The sequence below is a fragment of the Amphiura filiformis genome, unplaced genomic scaffold (assembly GCF_039555335.1).
Source record: "Amphiura filiformis unplaced genomic scaffold, Afil_fr2py scaffold_54, whole genome shotgun sequence".
NCBI lineage: Eukaryota > Metazoa > Echinodermata > Ophiuroidea > Amphilepidida > Amphiuridae > Amphiura > Amphiura filiformis.
In genome coordinates, this window is record NW_027305518.1 from 156,700 (window position 1) to 175,759 (window position 19,060).

The window sequence follows — 19,060 nt, forward strand, 5'->3', positions numbered from 1 at the left end:
ACGCTTGGCCGTCACAGTTGAATATTACACTTTATAAAAGCTACAGGTGTGAAAAAGCTCGTAAAAGCAGCAGCTTCTTATTAGGGTTAAAAGCATTTGTGTTTACTTGTTTAGGGGTAATAATTGCAACAATTACTTATTTAGGGTTGGGAAAAGACAACTACTTGTTTAGGGTAGCAAATCATGCTACTTATACTTGTTTAGGGGTATAAATTTCAGTCTCAGAAATACTTGTTTAGGGTGCTTGTTGAGAGTCCACGGACGCGCCTAATACCCCTATAGTGCCCCCCGGAGACTAGTTTGCGTCTGACGTCTTGTCAACCAGACCAACAATGCTGTACTGCGCAGGTCAGCAACCAATCGCGTCGCGCCTTTGCCCTGACGTCAGACGCAAACTAATCTTTTTAATTCGGTCTTCAATTATGGAGGGCTTTTTAGCTACGATAGGGTTGGGGATAATAGCTGATAAGGGGTTATCATAAGGGTTAGGTATATAGTTATAGGATTATAGGGTTATAGGATTAGGTAAGATTATAGTTTTTGGGTTTGAGTTATGGTTATGGTTATGTTTAGGGATAAGAGTAGGGCTTCGATCGGTTTTAGGTAGGTTAGAATTATGGTTGGGTAAGGATAGGGTTATCGACTAAGTAATTGATTTTTGAGCTTTTTGGACTAATGACCCTTCGGATTATTGACCGTGACACGGAACCCACTTGTCGGGCACGTATGTAGTGTGTGCCAGCATCCACAATACCTACCGCCTATCTTCTTTCACACGATAAAGGATATTCCTGTTGTTTATACTCTATAAATTCGTTGTTATCGCGGCTATAATATTATGTATAATTGAATATATGAATACAAAAGCCACCCAAGTCCATACGTTGGCCAAATTGAGTTAAGCATGGGAAATTGTTGCTATACATAGGCCTGTCATATGTATGAAAGAACAACTCAAATTCATCCTCTGTGTCTATTGAGCATGTGAAAAATAGCATGTATGAAAGAATCACCCAATTCCATGATTTGAGTCTTGTAACACATTGATTGAAATCCAGTATGTATAAAAGTCCACTTGTAACACATTCATTGCTAGAGAGTGACTTTTGGAAAAAATGGGTTTAATAAAGGAAAGTGTGTGGTTTATATTACATGGCAGAATGCTTATCAACATTATACATACCTGTGTGGTTTATTTTGTATTATCTTACTAGTGGTAATCTCATTCTAAAATTGTTGTCTTTGTATATGATTCAAAAAACCACCCAAGTCCAAAATTTAAAATGAACCCCACGAAGTCCCTGAAATGCTAATCGACATACCTAATACAGGTTAATCCACTCATTTGCACGTAAAACTTACCATATTGACCAGGTAAATCTAACTGAAGGAATTAAAATGATACACAGGTTTTCTCTCAAAATCACTTCCCATGGACTTGGGTGGCTTTTGTATTCATGTATTCAATTGTTTATTTATTCCAATGATGTGTGAGCCTCTTACCCTCGTTCATATGTTTGTTACCTGTTTTTTAAATATTTGTTTCATGGTGATGGTAAATACCGTATGTGTTTCAACTTGAAACAAATATTTCAGATAATATCGATTCTGTACCAGCTTCCTTGAATTAGGCGACATCATGAGACACAATAAAAGCAAATATATAATTAATTCTGGCAAAAATGTTAGGTGTGTACAAAATGCCAATGCTGATTTCAACAAGACTGGTTAAGTTCTTCACGATATATTGTACTGCTTGTTATATTGCTGAATATTATATTCCGACATTTCAATGGGTGGGTACTTATTGCTACCGTCAACACATTCCAAGGTGGTTCCCACGTCGGGACTTCCGAAGTAGATAATGCTATAACGATCGGCTCGCTTGTCCGACTCACTGACTGGGTTTACTACACGGTGTTTCTGTGAAATAAATACAAATTAATTTTTCTCATCAAAGGTAATATTTGCTTACGAGGACCAGTGTCCGTTTCACATAGCCGGAGGGCACATAATGAGGGCTTATGTGTGATAAAGCAGTCGCAAGGCTCTGTGAAACGGGCCCAGGTCTTTGTGAAAATGAATTTTGGAACGCATTATACCTAAACCACCACAGATTGTCGGACAAGTACATGCATCATAACATTCCTGATTTGCCCTTGAAGTATCGAGTTGAATGGAAACTTTTATTTAATCATTTTTATGTTTAATTGTTGACGAGTCTTTATTACATAGCAGTCAATGTAGCTCAATCAATATTAGGCGCTCGACTATGGTACGATATTCGGAAAAGAATAAGTAATTGAAACATAGAGAAAGTACTAAAATCATAGCTTTTATACTTTTTGATATATGATACTAACTAGTTCATCCCCAATAGCTACAACACAGCGCTACCAGTAGGGTTCAATTGCCTATTGTGAGTGCCCCTGTGTTGTGTGCATACATGTAGTTAACAATAACTGCATGATGGTTTATGGAATGATGTGAGGCTGTAGTGGTCAGTGCGTTGTGCCTGTGCGTAGCGCGCTATTATAAATCACGCCGCTTCTTTTTTTTTTGCTGCTGCTTTTTTTTATACATAAAATCGGTAAGTGTATTACTGACAACTCCCAATTCTTTAAAAATGCAATTATAATCCATGTAGTGTATTATGGACCAACTTGTCTTTTGTTGTATATAGGGCAGGCTATAGTCCGACGCCTTACGGCCATCTTTCTATGTCGACAAAGAGAACAGAGTAAAAGTTGTTGTGGTAAAACGCGACGCCTTTCATAACATAAAATTGCCGCAATGACGTCGGACCATAGCCTGGCTTTAAGGGGACTCGATCTTTTGTGCGTAATTATAGAGGGCCAGGAGATTCACTCTATCATTAAAAAAAATTATTTGAAGAAGTTAAAGAGCCCTAAGAATAAAAAACTGTAGTGTAATTCACGCCAGACACAATTTCTTTATATGACAAAAATTAATTTTTGTAATCGATCAAAAAACAAACGTTTTATATCAATTTTAAATTTAGCCTGAATTGGTATATATGGTACCTCTCGCCCTTTTTTAGGTCAAGGCTGTTTTTACCATTATGCAGCAAACCATTGTTGAAGCTATTTCACATACATGTACAAAACATTCTAGAGAAAGAATGAGGCCATATACTGTTTAAATATCTTTTGTTGATTTAGAATGATAATGTCATGAAGTCGTAAATTTTAAGGTCACATTCCTAAAACCAAAACAAAACATTGCGACGCAGATATTTCCCGACTTACGCAATTTCATCATCACATCAGTGTCTTTATTATTTGTTTGAAACCTTTCCCAAACGTTCGTGCTCTTTATGCATAAAACGGCTAATCTATCTTTACAAAACGCGTCTTTTTTTTAGTAAACAAAAGGCTAAAGATGGCATTATGAGATTTATCATTTTATCATTACACTCCTCCACTCAACTGCCACCGTGGACGAGCGGTAAAGCGCTAGACGCGTAATCAAAGGAAGTTCCGAATCGCTGGTTCGAATCCCATCGAAGCCTGTGGAAACTTTTTTTCTTCAAAATTCATGATCGCATTCCGACAATGAGTCACTTGTCGGTAAATCATGTATCGTATCCTTAATTACACTTACCGATGAAAGCAGTTTGTCAGCAGACCAACGCTGCAGGGCATCACCGACGTTGACAACAATAGTCCCATCAATTGGTGGAGCTGATACCCATTGTCCTTGGCGATTCAAAACCTGTAAGTGTACAAATCAGTCACGTTCGTAAGTCATAAACCTTTAAGGATAACGTTATAGTCCTGGTAGTGACGGTTGGCAAAGGGTGGTATCTAATCATTTATCATGAGCGATTTTGTGCCTTGATCATTTTGGTCCCACAATAATCTTAAATGGAAAATGGTGAAACTCCCAACACAATACAAAGCACCGTAGAACATGATTTTGGCGCTTTGTCAATATCGAACCAAAGATAAAATAAAAGTTCAAAATAGACAGACATGCGCCCGCACGGGTATCAAACCCTTAGTATAAAAACTGCAATAAAATTAAACTAATAAACAAATGATATCTCTTTGCAGTGTTCATTGTGCAATACCAGTTTCCTTATATCAGTATCGACCGCGTGTTTATTTTCTACAACCATTATGGTCCGCAAGATGTTAAGGCGATATAATACCCTGATTTTCATCAGTACCCATTTGTTGCAAATTTACGTATATAAATATGTTCATCATCTCATGTCCTGAACTTATAAAATATCTCAACATACAAAGTGGTTTTAAACCATTTTAGAAAATCATTTTAGCCTTATATATTTTTTGTTTACTGTATCCTGGTAACTGAGATGTGTGTTTCATAACAAACCATAATTTATTCTATTGAACATGTCCAAGTAGAATACATGAATAGAATACATTAAATCCTTTGTTATACTATCTATAGAAATGTACTCACTGATTATAACACTGAATAAATTAAATAGGCCTAATCTCTTCCACATAGACAATTTAATACTACACCATGTATGTATCTAGTATAATGTGTTGTTAGGAAAAGAGATTAAAAAAGGCTATAAGGTCATCAAAGGTCAGGTTATAGGTCAATTGGTTCAGGTCAAATTCAGGCATCAATTTTGAATACATGTGATAGTCTGTGATATCATACATGTCATAATGAGGCATCAATTTTGATATTTTGTCTGTTACTGGATATATAATGGAAATGTGTGAGGTGGATATACTAAAATACCTTGGGATGTAAATGGTGAGTACAATTTAGATTGCCTAGTTGAGATGGATTGGGCAAATAAATATAAAATAGTTACCAAAATCACAAAAATGAAGCTTACGGAAAACTACCTAATATGGTGGTATAGGTTTCAAAAAATAAAAATCTTTTTCAACATTGCTGTAGTGTGGTTGTGGTAACCTGTTACCTATGGCTTAATTAAGTTTCAGTGACATAGTGTCGCAAGTTCAAAATACAAAATATAGCTCAACATTGAAAATAGAAGCATTTTAACCGGTTCGTTTTTTGATAGTTGTGGAGCACCAAGTTCATGAAGTCATAAAAGAAATCAGGGACCACTTATTCCCATTTTACATATCAACATTACTTCCCGAATGTGTTAGCAACACATATCCACAATTTTAACGAAATCCGTTGATAGTAAGCTTTCCAAAATGAAGTGAATTTAAAACATCAGTGATGTACCACTTTTGGCTTATACCATTAGAAGCATGTACGCGTCATTGATACTGATGCCACCAATTGAACGAGAAGATTTGCCCCTTCATTTTGCATACCACTTTGTCCAATTTCTTTTTCTCATTTCTTCACAAAATGTAAAAAAATGCAAAAAAAAATGCAATGGGTGTAGTACCCCCTTAACCCAACCCTAAACTAAAGGGTTATGTGCCCGGGAAGGGGGTTATTCGAACAAATTTGTACGGGGGTGTGCCACGCAGACTTTCGGATGCTGACTTTCTCTGTTACCACCATTTGGTCTAACTGTGAAGGGTTTTGGGAGTTGGCAATTCCCAATATTGATAAAGACCAAACTATCATGACTTCAAACTAGAAAGGTGTGCTGTCAACAGCTGATGAATTGGGCATAAAAATTTCCGGTAAAATTTTAGACTAAAGTAGTTGAAATTGTATACAGTCTCTCATCATTGTTATGAGTTCTTGAGTGCCCCTTTGGAACTTGTGGTTAGTGAAATCAATGAGGGAAACCATTAACCTAGTAAACACATGCAGTCATAACCTTGATTCCTAGAGCGAATGGACTTTTGCTGTTTTCGCTACCCATCTACCCACCAATTTTCAACAAAAACCACCCAAAAGGCGCCTAAATTTGACAATAATTGGGCGCTTTAAGGGCACTTTTGCCAAAGGGCGCATTGAAGTGGGCGCATTGGTCTCCACTGAAAACCCACCATCGATACACCAAAATCGTTGAAAAGGTATACCCTAAAACCGTGGCATATCCCCGATTACCTTCAACTAGGGAGACCCCCCCCCCCCATCATCAATCATAGGGTAACGTCTCCCCACCCAACCCATAATTTGACCTAATCTATAGGTTCAAATACCGGTGCCCCCTCAATTAGACCCAGTTCCCCTAAATCAGTCCCGGATGACACACGTTACGTTCATGGTCACGTTAGTGTCAACCATACCTCTAATCCACCTTTGTCCTTCTGAAATAGGAATGTGATACTGCCATAATCAGAATGTTCTCCACATCTCACTTGCTTTTCCTTCACTTCAATGTCAGCAGTTGGTGGGTAATGGTTCAAGCGTATAGACGTAACGCCCTCAGCTGTTCCTGTTTTCTGATGATTCTTCACAAAAATCAGTGGGTCCTACATGTTTTCCATTCACAAATGGTAAAAATATGGTGCAAAAAGAAGTTAAATAAGCAAAGTTTAATTTAAATTAAATTTTCGGTAATTAAATTGAGAATGTGTGTCGGAGTGCGTGTGTGTGGTGGATGTTACCGGGTGCATGTTAATTAACATTGGAATACCACAAGGGTCTATATTAGGTCCATTATTATTTATCATTTTAGTAAATGATCTCCCTGATAGTGTTATATGTGCCCGTACACGACGAATGAGCCGTAAATTCCTCCCCGGTCAATTCTGTTTTATTTCGTGTTTAGAAAATATATACTATAAGCTTTAAAATGGTATATCATTTGACTTCAAACTATATCCAGAAGCGGGGTTATGGCTTATTGAACTTTGCTCCTTCAACAAAATTATAGCTTTTTTCGTTTTCTACATGTGTCTCTTTTTCCACATTGCTGGTAATAAATATCAAACAGTCATAATTGGTGGTCATTTCAAATCATCCCCAAGTCAACGAGTTTCAGGAATGTCCTCTCATTGTTAATTGTTGGTTATACATACCTAGATAAAATACAATGCTTTGTAACCCACCACTTGAACAGGATTTAGCCAAAGCAAACAAAGACCAGATGGTTATTTTGTCACAAATCACACCGTGTTTCCCTGATCTATTATCAGTTGCCGGAATTCACGTGCCAGTCAATCAGGCTACGCTATAGTTAAGAGACCAGTTAGGGACCGTTCACAAACACTTGTTAGGGGGGTCTGATGCAAGGGCCCCCCTTTACAGACATCAAAAACTTATGGGTCAACCCCATAGAAAAGCATATAAACTCAATTTTCCCTCCCCTTAGGGCCCCCTTTTTGCATCAGGCTCCCCCTAAAAAGTGTTTATGAACGGTTCCTTATGATTGATTTTCTATTTCGCAAATTACGCTGATCACACCGTGATTCACAACACTTGGGGTGGTAGGTGGATATGGCACCGACCGTGATTTGGGCACATTAATATTGTAGGATATCATTCATTGAAAAATATGTCAAGGCAAGGTAGAAGTTGTCTTAAAGGACAACTATGTAAATACCAAGAACGCTGACAAGCTGTTGTTTTTAAACAGCCGGGTTGTTCAAAATAATTGAATAAAATTTGAAGTAAACTTTTAAACTTCCATAGCACAACTGCATTTTGAAGTAAACTTTTAAACTTCCATAGCACAACTGCATGAACAATTTCTTTTTTACATTGTGTCTCCATGATGTACGCTTTTGGCACATCATGTTACATGATAATTCCGAATATCAAGCGCAGTTAACCATGTTAGGCCCTACCAACACCAACACTGTGCTTCTTATCAAATGATAATGACGCTTCTGATTTAATTTAACCAAAAGTCATAAGTTCGATGTTCCACATGTCGCTGGTTATGATGGTGTTAGTTTCTCTGTAGCCTAAAATATGTACTTTCAAAAAGAAAACACCGAGCCTCTTGCAATTAGGTATACTGAACATACAAAAAAAACCAAAAAAACAAACAAAACAAATACAATCAGACATTTTAAAGTTACTGCAATACCAGCATTGAAATAAAGCATAAGATGGCAGCAAACAACATTTTGTTTTAAAAACTTTGCAAATGCAAGCAAGCGGTGACTTGATTCTTTTATATTTGATTGACGTTTTTGATTGGGCCATGATTCACACCGTGTTTCACGCTTTTATCACGGTGTGATTCCTACTCGATTGACTGTTCTGCTACCTTATTGTTCTTGAATAGGTGTGTTTCAGACGTGAATTATATCAGTTCACGTTCTTTTATTGTCGGATTTACTTCAGTGATTCACAGCAAGTTTCACAAACTTTCCGTCATCGAAATACAATGACCAGTGTTATTTTCTGAATCACAGCGTGAAATATCTAGGAAAAACGACGTGAATCACGCTTTTTCCTTAGCAACCAGGGTAAAAAACGTGAAAATATTCCGAAATAGACGAATTCATTTTTAACTGGGTAACAATCAACACAATCAGAAAAATACAGTCTAAAAGTGAAGATTGTATTTGTAGTCATGGTAGTGAGTAATCAGTCCTTTATGTGCTTGACACTATCTAGTATATATCGTTATGAACACGGCAGAGTGCCGAATACGCAAAATTGCTGTTCTGAGTAAAACGGCGTTTGAAAATTTTTGTACCATTCCATTGGTCCTTCTAAAATTGAGAACATTCTTGAGCACTCATTTGAAATGTATATTATAGCAGTGAATGTGCACGAATTATTTGCAATAATTAGATGTTCTGAAACAATCGATATCATCTCTCCAAACGGGTATTTACAGCTATTCGGCTTTATGCTGAATCCAAAATGTCTCTACCGCTGCGCAAATAGTTGTTTACGAGGTCGAATACGCATTCAACTACGTGTAAACCATAGCACGCAGTCTTGATTTGGGGCTTTCGTGTAGCAATTACTGGTTGTCCAAAAGTTGTAGACTTTATATTTGATATATAAGTTATAAAATAGTCATCCCTGTAATATTTAGCAAAACCCGAGAATTTTAAACCAGAAATAACAAAATTGGCCTTTTTTTTTGCATACAATTTTTGGAATTTTACGAGGGCGCACTCACATTATTAAGCCATAGCAATATCATGTGGGGAATGTTTGTACTTACATTGGTATCACTGGATAGAAGACACCTATAGCTATCCATTGGAATCAAATATAATAGTATAGGACATCTAATGTAGAAAATGCGGGGCTTTCAGCTATACAATACTACAGATCAACCTGGTTTTTTCAGTGAAGTATACGATTCGTCTTTTTGGTCGAATGCATTAATTGCATTAATCGCGATTCGTCCAAATCAAAATTTCGATATCTACGTCAGGGAGTAACATTTACCATTAACTTTTGGTGGAAATAAAAGATCATCTGAAACATAATCACAAGTATACAATAACTCAATTTACTCAAAATTCTCGATTCGTCACTCTGCCGAATTCATAATGATATATAGTAAACTATACATTGCGAATTAATATAAAATATAAATGGCCTTGTAAGGTGAGTTTATATAGCGAATAAACTAAAAACTGCAATGTATTTCTTAATATTAATAATAGGCATAGGTAAAAAGCAGAAAAGGCAAAAAGACGAAACAATTTGGAGTAATGAATGAAACATGCTGTTTCAGTGTGCATGTTCTCATTATTGATGGTTCGGAGGACTGTCATGTAAATTGGATGTAAGCGTGATCCTAAAAATGCCTTTTACGGTGACCCAAACTAATTACAAGACCTCTTCTACATTGAGGCTGGCTTTCCCTTTTAAAGGGAATTTTTACTAGTGCACGGGTGTACAATTTATGCAAAGATAGTTTGTAGTCCGATGGTATAAATAGTGAAGGAGACTAGACCCTCACTATCTATCAGGTTCACTCACAGTCGCATACTGCTATGCTAGCTGCAAGTTAAACCCAGTGGGGGTAGTACATGTAATACTAATAGCGTGTCCGACCTCGACCATGGTGACCTTTGACTATGGCAGTCTCTTTAACTTGGTAACCCCAAGTGAAACTACACATGAAAGAGTACTCAAGGTGAATGCTGTAACCGTCAGAGCGACTGACTTGTAACAATTTAACAACGTTTAATTTCATTCCTAAAAAAATTAAACAACCTGTTAATTTTTCATCATTGTTTCAACACAAAAATTCCCTTCACATACAACTTTAATGTTTACACGTTTAAACATTATCAAAACAACTTGCTCCAGGTCCACCTGTTTTCTTTACGAATTCTATCTTATTCATATTCTAGAAACAACAATTTTTTATTTCCGACTAATAAGTACCGGGCCAGCTCATGCTGGCCCGCTCCAAAAAGAATTTATCGCGTCTGACGTCATCTGTCAATCAAATTCGAGCACGCACGGTTTGTTTACAAGTGTCGTGATGATGACTTGCTGAACGTGGCGGTACAACTGGGCGCCTAGTGTTAATAACTTTCAAACATGCAAACCATCTCAAAAGTTAGGTCTTGATAGTAGAAAAATTTCTTTGGCGAAGGCACCATGTCAACAATGCCTAGAAAAACTGTTTTTTGCCTTGTAAAAGTACGTAATTTTTCGCCATTTGCTGCTATTCCTTTTCTCCGATCAGCACCAGATAGATCGGTCTTCCTCAGGTTACGCGCTATTAAGCTGTGTAAACCAATCACAGATCGTAATTGACAGTGACATCAGACGCGATAAATTCTTTTTATCCCTGTCTTTAATTATAATAGGTGCGGTTGCTATAGATAAAGTAGCATTTGTTGACATTTGTTACGCCATCTGTTGGTATGAAGTGGACAAAATTATACATCCTAGATTTGGTAAAAGTATTAAAATACAGGAGAGATCATCATATTACTTCATAAAATGGTTTGAGAGGATTGTACTATAAAAGGCTTATAGAATGGTTTAGAAACTGTTTGTCTAAGGGGCTGTGCAATAATTATGAGCCCCTCCCCTAAAATTTCCAAACGGCTCGCCAAAATCGCTCCCCCCCCTCGGCCCGCCAAAATCGCCCCCCCTCGGCTCGCCAAAAATTATTTGCCCCCCCCTTGAACATGCCAAATGTGTGGGATCCCAAATTGCAAACCTTAAAAACAGACAGGAAAAATTGAATATTTAAGCGTTTCCTTACTGTTTTCCGGACTTCTTTTAGAATACCCTACCACTGTAGATTTTCAATCGGGGTCTTTTATGAACGACCCATACACATACACTGTGAATGTAAAGAATGGTAGGGTATTCTAAAAGATAGCCCCCCTCTCGGCTTGCCAAAAATTTGCTTGCCCCCCTTTCGGCTCACCAAAAATTTCTTGCCCCCCCCCCAATTTTACCCTCCCAGGGCTCATAATTATTGCACAGCCCCTAATAGGAAACAATGTGTTCTTTGCAAATCTCATAGCTCGGAGCCTAAAGACAATAAGGTGCTATTAGCCTGCTATTGGCTATTTATATATTTCCTATCTGCCAAATATGACAACTTTACCATAATTTGCACGATTGTAGTGCATATAAACTGAAACCATTTGCACTATTTATAGTTGAGTGGAACTTAGGGTGTTATGTACATATTAATAATGACTAGTTATATTTAATGAATGCCAGTGTTAAAGACATAAAATTCATATAAACGTCGATCACGCTGCTCCTTGATTATGTGAATAGGCTATTATAGCTACTGTGTAAACAAGAAATGTCTTTAAAAAAGACAATGGACCAAGTGGTAATGGACTAAATGGGTTTTGGACCAAATGGCAATTGGACCAAGTGGTAATTGGACTAAATGGTTATTGGACCAAGTGGTAATTGGACCAAGTGGTAATGGACTAAATGAGTTTTGGACCAAGTGATAATTGGACCAAGTGGCAATTGGACCAAGTGATAATGGACTAAGCGGGTTTTGGACCAAGTGGCCATTGGACCAAGTGGTAATTGGACTAAATGGTAATGGACTAAGTGGGTTTTGGACCAAGTGGTAATTGGACCAAGTGGCAATGGACTAAGTGTCAATGGACTAACTGGCAATGGACCAAATGGGTTTGGACCAAGTGGTGACAAACCTGCCTCCAAGATACCAGTGGGCACCTTTTGTTATTAGTTAAGGAGACACTTATAATGCTAGCTTTAAGGTAACGCTTTTGGATATAGATTTTTGTCTGATTGAAATATGTGAGTCCATTCTCTCCTGATTACAAGACTGAAAATTTTATTTTAATCGGATTTTTGGTTTATACCAAAATATATGGCCTGTCAAAATGGCGCGAAACCAAGAAGTTGGCAACAAATTTCTTTTATTTTTGTTATGCAATGTTGTCAGGTAGGCCTTATTTTCTAATTATATATGCAAGAATTGTACAAAGTAAAATGTTCAGATCGGCTACAAAATAAGATATAAAACCATGGATGCCTTTTTCTATGCAAATTTCCATTTGCATAATTAATTAGGGCCCTAATCAACTTTTCTAATAAGTGGCCCTAATTAATTATGCAAATTGAAATTTGCCAAAACGCAACCGTAATTTTGTAGTAGGCCTACAGTGTGTGTTCTACCCATGTAGGCCTACCATGCCTCAGTACTATAGCTCTTTTAATTGTATCTGAAATCTTTACTTTGCATAATTCATGCATGTAATTAGAAAATCATCTGGCAACTGGACTTGTCAAAAATATAGAAAATAAAAAGAAAGTTGTTGCCAAATTTTTGTTTTGGTTTCGCGCCATTTTGACAGGCCATATCTCAAGAACCGAATGTAATCTACAGGGCATAAGCTTTAACATATTATTTAAATAGAAAGAAAATCTAAATTTGTGCATTAGCCAATAGGGCCACGGTCACCTAAAGCCATCTTGCAATCTTGCAGATAATTCTGATGTATGAAATAAGACCTTCAAACTTTCAGATATGAAGAGTTCCAGATGCAGGCAGGCGTTTCTGTTTTTTTTTAAATATATGCCCAAGTTGTATCAAGAGTCATTTCTCGTGGATTTTTTGACTGAAAATTACGATTGTAACGTTTCAGAGTAACAAATTTTCGTATCAGATATTTTTATTCTTGTTTATTATATTTTGTATTCAGGACTAAAATAATATTAATATTATTATATTTAGGGGGGTCTTTTTATAGGCCATTACTCTTTTGTATGTGTAATTGAATAAAAAATCAAAAACATTATTGTTTTGTTTTGTTTCCTTCATTTGTGCTTTGTCTTGCATCGAAAGGGCCAATATCAACACCTTGTTTGTAAGAAGTATTGTGTGGGGAAAGATGATTCTTGCATTTTATTTTTATTTTATCTTAACAAACAAAAAGCAAATTTCTCAGTCAAAGTCTTGAAACGGTCATGGCCTGGGTATGCATGCAAAAATATTGCAACAGTACTCAGTAGAACATAAAAACTGATACAGGACCAACCACGCATGGGAATTGGGGAAGCAAATACTTTAAAACGAATTATTCCGAATTATATCAACGCAATAAAATTGCAATACTTTAGTAGTACATGTATTTGAACAGCAATGAAGCCGGCCATAGGCGCGGCTAGGCGTATCATACCATACATTGCAGTTCAAATGCATCATGATCATGATTGTGGCCTAGTCGAGCCTAGCATGCATACCAGTCGGTCTGCTGACTCGCCGCGGCACAAAAATACCCCCAATTTTGCACAAAACAATCCATGATGTCAAATTATCACATCCAAAGTGTCGCCATGAACGTCAGCTTCAACTTCTTCAGCCAAAGTTTTTGCATTGATAATCAGGTTTCATGTAATCATGAAATTAAACCTTGTTTGATGTGTATTCCCATTGCCACAGCATAACGGTTTTCCAACTTGTCTTCTACGATAAAGCTGCTGCTGATGAGCGCTGAGGTTAAAACCTATAATTAAAGACCGAATTAAAAAAAGACTAGTTTGCGTCTGACGTCATGACAAAGGCGCGCCGTGATTGGTTGCTGACCTGCGCAGTATGGCATTTTTGGTCTGGTTTACAGGACGGCATACGCAAGCTAGTCTTTTTAATTCGGTCTTCAATTATACAACATATGAGTTTGAAAATATTCTAATGCATAATTCATTAACTTGATAGACCCACGCCATTGGCGCCACGTGCTAGGTGTTTCTAGAATCGCTATAGAATAAGATTAATTTTAATGCTAATTTATTGCACATGCTGAGGAAGCGTGATTACCTTTTGGAACATTCGGAAATGGCGATAGGCGAATTTATGTATGGCGCAGAGAGGTGGGGGATATATATTGGGCTCTCAATATTGGGCGGAAATTAGAGTACTTGTCAGAATATAGATTTGTACAATCGGCCTACATGCCGCGCAATGTGCGGCATTTTAGGTGTCAATTTCAAAGCAAACTACCTCCTGCGGAGGCAGAAAAATGTATACGTGGCGTGACTTTGGCCTTTAAAGGTCCACATACGTTGGCAGGTTTGTGCAGGAACTAAATACCAACAATTACTAAATGTTTAGGCCCTTCACAATTGATTCCGAGTTACTGTTCAAGATTTTAAAAATAGGACGAGGTGACTTTTAATTATTAATTATTAATTATCTATTATTTTCTTTATTTAGTATTAGTTATCACAACCAATTATCAAACCGTTTTGATGGGAGTCGGCATTTAATTATTTTATTAATATGCTTACTTTTACACATAGTATCAGGTGCAGTTATGCTGTTTGTTTATTCATCATTATTGTTGATATGATTCATGTTAGAAAGTAGCAAGTAAAAGTCATTAAAAGTTATTTTAAAGGAGATAATCCAAAATAAAAATAAAATAATTAAATATTTTGCAATTTTCAATTTTGGGCAGGTAACCTTGTCCATATATCACAATGTTCTTTTAGATGGTGAAGACCTTGGTAAGTTCAGGGAAGTGAGTGAGTTGGACACTTTTACTATTGTAAAAGGAACGGGGGTGGGGCTGGCTGACCCTATTTTGTTGAATGGCCGAGCGGATTTGCCACAATTTTTGGAGCAGCGCCACCCCTTATTTTTTAGGGGAAAATATAAAGTAGCGAAGGCTGGTTTCTAAAAACGCAGATTTATGCGAACGAAAATACTGCCACCATCAGGGTAAGTTGGTGTAGCAGAACACACCGAGGTATCCGTCAAAGGAATCCTGGTCAGGCTTAAAAACACAACAACAATGAATATTATTATTTGTTAACAAGTTTTATTAAAAGTTCTTAATCTACAAAATACATCTCAATCTACCACATGAATAACAGTTTATGTCACAAATGGCTTACCATACCTGGCTGAAAGGAATGATTTTTAAATGCACAGCTGTTTAATTGAACAATTAGCAACAGTGTGTTTTTATCTGCTGTTATGACGCAAATGGCCTACCATACTTTAATATGACGCACATGGCCTGCCATACTTTATGTTGTTTTAACACATTACATCATTTTACACAAGGTTTCACAATTTACATTACAAAGAATACTTTTTATATGGTTCATCAAAGCATCCTACACAATGACAAGTAATACATGGTACCTTTTTTTTAGGATTCATCAAAGCACCTGACACATACATAAACAAAGGTCACTGCACTATTAACTTCATGCACAAACTATTTAAAATGCCATACCTTACAACAATTGATTTTTATCCTTACTCCTGAACCTTAATGTCTCTACTACAACTGTACACTATTTCTTTCTACTGCTATCACCTGAGCACCTTTTTACCTTGAACTCGCCAATTCTCCAACTATTTTAATCTTACACAATCCTGAACCATACACGACTCTAACATTGTACACAAATGTTAACTCGCAATTTGAGCGCCTCAAACCTCCGCGTCCCTAAACTCTCACAAAAGCTCTCTCACAACTCGCCTAATCTGCAACTCCTAAATGCATAAACCACAAAAGCGCAATTGCCAACATTAATATTACATTTACAATTATTTCACAAAAATGACATTATGAATGCACACTGCAAGCATTATTTTTGAAACCATATTACGCCTACACACTGAACACATGTTTAGCGAATGTCCTCATGGAAATCTATGTTGCGCACAACATTCGGGAGTTGATGCTGGGAGCCACATCAACACATTCTGCACCACTGCGCAGATTTCCACTTGAAAGACAATCTTTTATATAAAAACAAGCTTTTATACAATGACACATTATGGCCACCACAGACTTCAAAGTGCACGAGGAGTCTGCATAGCCTTTACATAGAAGTCAGTGAAACTTCCGGTATAGCAGTAATACGCCGTAGCCACCCGTCAGTGTAACTAGTATCTCTACTTCGGGTTTCTTCTGTTTTCTGCGTGCCTTTAATAAAATACAATCTGTTTACTCATCAACACACATTTTTTAGTTGGTACACAAATCCCGTGTAATTTTATCCAATACTCAACTTGACAGATTTCAACACACACAAATACAAGGTTTCAACAATAACTGCATCACTTATCACATAATGTAAAATGATCTATTTTTGTCACACAATAACCATCAATTTCAATGCTAATTTTGTCAACAATGGCTTGCCATACTCAAGTTATAAATACACATCTTTATGAAAATAGCTTACTATACATTTCACAAATTGAGCATTTTACATAAACCAAGGACTTTAATTCACAAAATGCACACAGAAATACAATTGGATATTAAGGGGTACTTTACTGGGCTTAAAGGTAACTACCGGCTAGTGAAAGCAAGAAGACCTGAAGTTGACAATTTTACTGTACTTTCCAACTAATTAAAGCAAGAGAGACCCAGAAGCACAAGAGTCTCCACCACAACCAGTTAAGGTAAGGGAAGGCCTAAAATATGACACCATCACATATCCAATATATAACACTGATAGATTATGCAAATCTTTAATCAAATGGTGCACTACATACTTTAATATACACAGAGCATTTAGCCTAAACCAAAAATATGATTACGCAATCAGCATGCACAAATCTGGTAAATTATGCAACTACTTATCAAAAGTCACACATTATTTTTACCTGGCCTACTTTTACGCAAAGTGCACAATATCTGAACCATGCTCACAATCACAATTATGACGCTTTTGGCGCACCATACTTTTACTACAAAATGTCAATCAACATGATGAAATAGCTTCAAATATTTATTTACACAAAGTTTGACTTTCTGTACACAAAATGTCATGTCAATTTGCAATCATCTGTGCTGCTTGTTCTGCAAAAACACAATATTTTAACCCAATTTAATTTCCACAAGGTTTTGTCCCAATCCCTGTCAAACAATGACCTGAACTTGAACTCTGACCCAATTTTAGATATTTTTACTCTCAAAACAATGTTCAAAACAAATACAACCCAAACATTGCTCAAAACACATCCCAATTTGGCAAACATTTATTTTACTCATCCCCCACACAAGAAGCACAAATTGTTTGTTTACAATTAGATATGCATATCAAAATCATGAAATTACAAACTCACATTAAATTTATATACACAATGTCCAATGTCGTCGCCTGTTGATGATGCTTGTCTGCCGTTGTCGCGAGGTGCACTTATCGAAGAAATTAATAAATCCGACATTTTGCCGGCCAGCTTTTTAATTGCGAAATGTCAATTGCAGAAATACATGCGATGATGCAAGAAAAGGTCGTCTTTGCTAAATCACTTGAAAATATCATGTCCATTGCGTGCGTCATGAGCTGCCAAAACTCCATTGAAGATATAACTCCAATCCAGGCGATAATATCCACTCAAATAATGCGAATCTTTCCCCATTTCTCAGCACATTACGAAGTAAAAATGTCGTCACAATTAATTTATTAAAACTCGTCAACTTGTAAATTTGTATCGTCCATTCGCTGCTGTCAATTTTGCTCTGTCTTGTACACACGAAAATATTGTCACGGTAATCTCCATCTCTTCCAAACTCTCGTCTTACTCCTCCAGAAAAACATACAAAAGTAATATTATCTGTCCATTTGTCGAACTTGGTCTTCTCTCGTCGCTTCCTACTCGCATATCCATCACGTAACACGGTCTGCAGTCTCTCCGTCTCCTGAATCAGTCTTGGTCTTGGTCTGCCTAAATCAGTCTCTCGTCTTGTTCTGAGAAATTTCTCAAACCGCGCACCCCAAGACCCACGCCAAAGCCTGGACCAGCTGACCTTCAACCAATCAGCGTCCGCGATTGCTGAATCGTCACAAAGGCGATGCCGCTTCCTGACGGACGGTGCTTATACGCACTGAATACAATGCAAAACTTTACAATAGCAACTTAAGGGAGGTGTAATGAGCGTGAACCTGGTTTGGATGCAGAGGGAGTGTGCCTGTAACAGACACAGCCACCAGAAAAGGACCAGCTCAGATCGCGCGCCAAATAAGTTTGCAGTCCAGAAATTTCATTTTTTCTCAGCCTTGCAAAAAATAGGCAGAGGTGGGAATCGAACCCGGACCTCGGTGTTGTAAAACCTACTGCGTTACCACTGAGCCAACTGACAATCAGCTATGTGAAGTTTGATAGTAATCCTTGATATTGCTGAATAGAATAAATCAATACTGATAGGTCTATTTATCTAATGTACGATGCTATTCAAATTGGCCTATAAACTAGGAATATAATGTGAAATGACTATCAATCGATCAATCAATCAAGTTGTCAAGTTATCAACAATCAATAATAAACCGACGTAGGCCTATCATGGAATATTACTAACTAGGCCTACTAACTAATATACCAAATAAATAAAATAAATAAATAAGTCAGTAAATAAATAAATAGGCATAGGCCTAAATAAATAAATAAATACATAATGCAGAATGCAGTTAGTATTTAGTTGCAAAATTCCAAACATTCTATTCACACATTCTATTATAATTTTCTGCTATACACGCAAAGGACCTGTGTCTTTAATATGTCCGCGCCTAATCAATAATGAGTCTTTCACCATGCTCACACACCATGTTAAACTATTGTATCCCTGCAAGTATTATCTATTGACCAAGTCCTAACACCTCAATGAAATGGATGCTATAACGTACCCAATCAAGCGAACATATCAAGGTCATATCAGGGCGTTATACAAAGAATGGTCAAAGGTCAACGTTTCCAAAGAAGTATAGTAATTCGCCACTTGCACGGTTCCGCCATTATGCACTATATGCGGGG

The 19,060-nt window shown here is 37.0% G+C and overlaps 1 protein-coding gene across 1 annotated transcript; it reads right to left on the reverse strand.

Annotated features, from left to right (window-relative positions):
* Window positions 1-675: 675 nt before the first annotated feature.
* Window positions 676-17,476, reverse strand: LOC140144429 (uncharacterized). The gene is made up of 4 exons (XM_072166240.1): window positions 17,375-17,476; window positions 6,180-6,365; window positions 3,625-3,735; window positions 676-1,923 (listed from the first exon to the last, which is right to left on the reverse strand). The coding sequence occupies exons 1-4, from the start codon at window positions 17,474-17,476 to the stop codon at window positions 1,738-1,740; spliced, it is 585 nt and encodes a 194-aa protein (XP_072022341.1). The 3' UTR covers window positions 676-1,737.
* Window positions 17,477-19,060: the final 1,584 nt, after the last annotated feature.